This window comes from Engraulis encrasicolus, chromosome 7, assembly GCF_034702125.1.
Source record: "Engraulis encrasicolus isolate BLACKSEA-1 chromosome 7, IST_EnEncr_1.0, whole genome shotgun sequence".
Taxonomy (NCBI): Eukaryota; Metazoa; Chordata; class Actinopteri; order Clupeiformes; family Engraulidae; genus Engraulis; species Engraulis encrasicolus.
Window position 1 is genome coordinate 24,416,410 of NC_085863.1, and position 2,399 is coordinate 24,418,808.

At 41.5% G+C, this 2,399-nt stretch overlaps 1 protein-coding gene across 1 annotated transcript; it reads right to left on the reverse strand.

The window, feature by feature from the left end:
- Positions 1-805: 805 nt before the first annotated feature.
- LOC134451769 (odorant receptor 131-2-like) lies at positions 806-2,057 on the reverse strand. Its single transcript, XM_063202169.1, has one exon. It carries the CDS (start codon positions 2,055-2,057, stop codon positions 1,098-1,100), a length of 960 nt encoding a protein of 319 aa, XP_063058239.1. The 3' UTR covers positions 806-1,097.
- Between the last annotated feature and the right edge of the window lie 342 nt (positions 2,058-2,399).

A 2,399-nucleotide genomic window follows, 5' to 3' on the forward strand; every position in this document is an offset into this window, starting at 1 on the left:
GATATTTTCAGTCGTGGGTATTAAGCTCCTGCTCACACTGCACGAGGAAATTTCGCGATTTAAAAGTTAATATGTCACGACTCACGCCCTCACACTAGCAGAATGGTCCGACTGTGCGACACGACGCGCGTGTTTCCCTGGGCTGCAGAGGGAACATGCGCAGCTGAAGTGGAGATGAGGACGCGCTCAAGCGCGAATCGCACGGCCCTATTAATTTGTGCATGTGTAGTGTCAAATCGGGCCGTAGCACTGCTTTAACTGTGCGAGTTACTCACGAGGTGCGACCAAGATTTCAAACAGTTTTGATTTTCTTACGACCCTACGATTGCACGACCGTGAGGTGAAATCGCTAGTCGTTACCCCATGTACACTACACCATGCGAGACACACGATTGACCTGCAATTAAGCAAGAAATCGGCCCGACTCCCAAAAAGTCGTGCGAGCGACAAAGCGGGGCAAAATCGTGACAAAAGTCGCACAGTGTAAGCCCAGCTTTAGATACCGCCGTTCTCTGAGGGAGACATCTAATTAAAAGTGCCCCTCTTGCCACCATGAACAAGAGGCTAGTTTTAGGAATGCATCTTGCGGGTTGTGGACATGATTAGCGTGATTGAATAGAGCTTCAGCAAGTATGAACGCAAGAAGGACGTTCCCCAGAGTGAGATGTCTCCCTGATCACCCTCAGGGTACCAGGGTTACTAAGTAATATTCAGTTATACATTGTATAGGCACAATTGAATTGGTTATTGACATGATTGTATCAGCAGAGCATGTAATCAACAATGTGAATTAGCAATACAGAAGTGAGAGGTTTTAAAAACTTTATGATAATGCGTTTTAAGCGATTGCATATTTAGAGGCTCTTACATTTTCATCAAAAGCCTTCATATTGAGACCCCATTATATTACACTTATGCTTACATCCAAAGTGATTCACAGTTCAAACGACACTTTAATAGAAGGTAATGATGGTAGACTATTGAACACAGAATAAAGCATTGACTGTCAAGTCATGTGCGATTTCTTATTACATTAAGGAAAAACATTAATAATAACATACTTGGAAAATAAATAATTTCAAAATGTCTGAACATCATTAGTGCATGATAACAGAGGGCTTCACCTTCCGGGACCCGCACCTAACATAGTAGAGGAATAAGGGCCGCACAGCGTCATCTCTGAGGCCGTAGATCAGGGGACTCAGACACCGAGGCAGAAGGAGAACGAAGAGGAAATTGATGTATCGCAGTTCAATGAACAAACTCTTGCTACTGCTGGCCATATACAAGGCTCTCTCTATAGTTCCAAAAAGGAAAGAGTTAACACAGAGAACTAACTGACCAAAATGCAACAATATGGTCCGTTGTGCCTTTTTAGCCGAGTCATTTTTTGATGCAGATCGTGCTGCAAGTACAACACTGACATAGCTAAAAATTAATATACCTGTTACAGTCACAAAGCAAAAGTAGTTGAAGACCTCAAACACATCAATTTGCCATTGTGACAAGACAAGTCTCGCTCGAGTACATAGCATGGGGTTTGCAAAAGACACTGGACTTACTATCAGTGCATAAATAATATCGATTACTACATTTATTGAACTTAAAATCCATATCATACCGATAGAAACACCTGCCGATTTCTGGTTCACAATCTCACTGTGTCTTAATGGAAAGCAAATGGCCACATAACGCTCAAGTGACATTACCGCCAGGTTCAAACCTGCATTGCGGAATGATGCTGTTCCAATCAATGAAAGAAAAGCACAAAGAGCTTTGGGAATTGCATGGAAATTCACAGTTAGAAGATATAAAGTAATTGTCGAAAGCAATTGGACAGAGTCATTGCAGAGCATGTGAGCAAACAGAATGTATCGAGGCAGCTCTCTAAACACAGGCTTACTCAGTAGAGCATGAAACATGACACTATTGATATAGACGAAAAGCAGACAGATTGTTATGGCAAAAATCAGTTTAGACAGAAGACCTGCTGTCATTTCCACCCTGAAAAACTGCTGATGCACCAAAAAGGCCTCTTCAACTGACTGATTATTCATTGGCATAGGGTTCAATACAATCATAAACAAACATACATAGAATTGGCTTAAATTACTCACAGTCATATACGTACAGTCATACATCCGGTATGATTTGCACAATATTTGTAATTGCTGAAATGGAACAATGTTTCCAACAGTTCCTTGAGAGAAATCCTGATGAAAAAACAAAACAGTGGTCAAAGATCACATTGAAATGACTAGGTTAAACTATTAATTCAATTGTTCACACAAGGCCAAACACTGTGCTCACACATGGGTGGTTCCTTTACAATAATTAGCTGAAGAGTGTTCCTACAAGCTGAATACAGAGGAATGTGCCCTGGCTGGGTTGGCTGCATT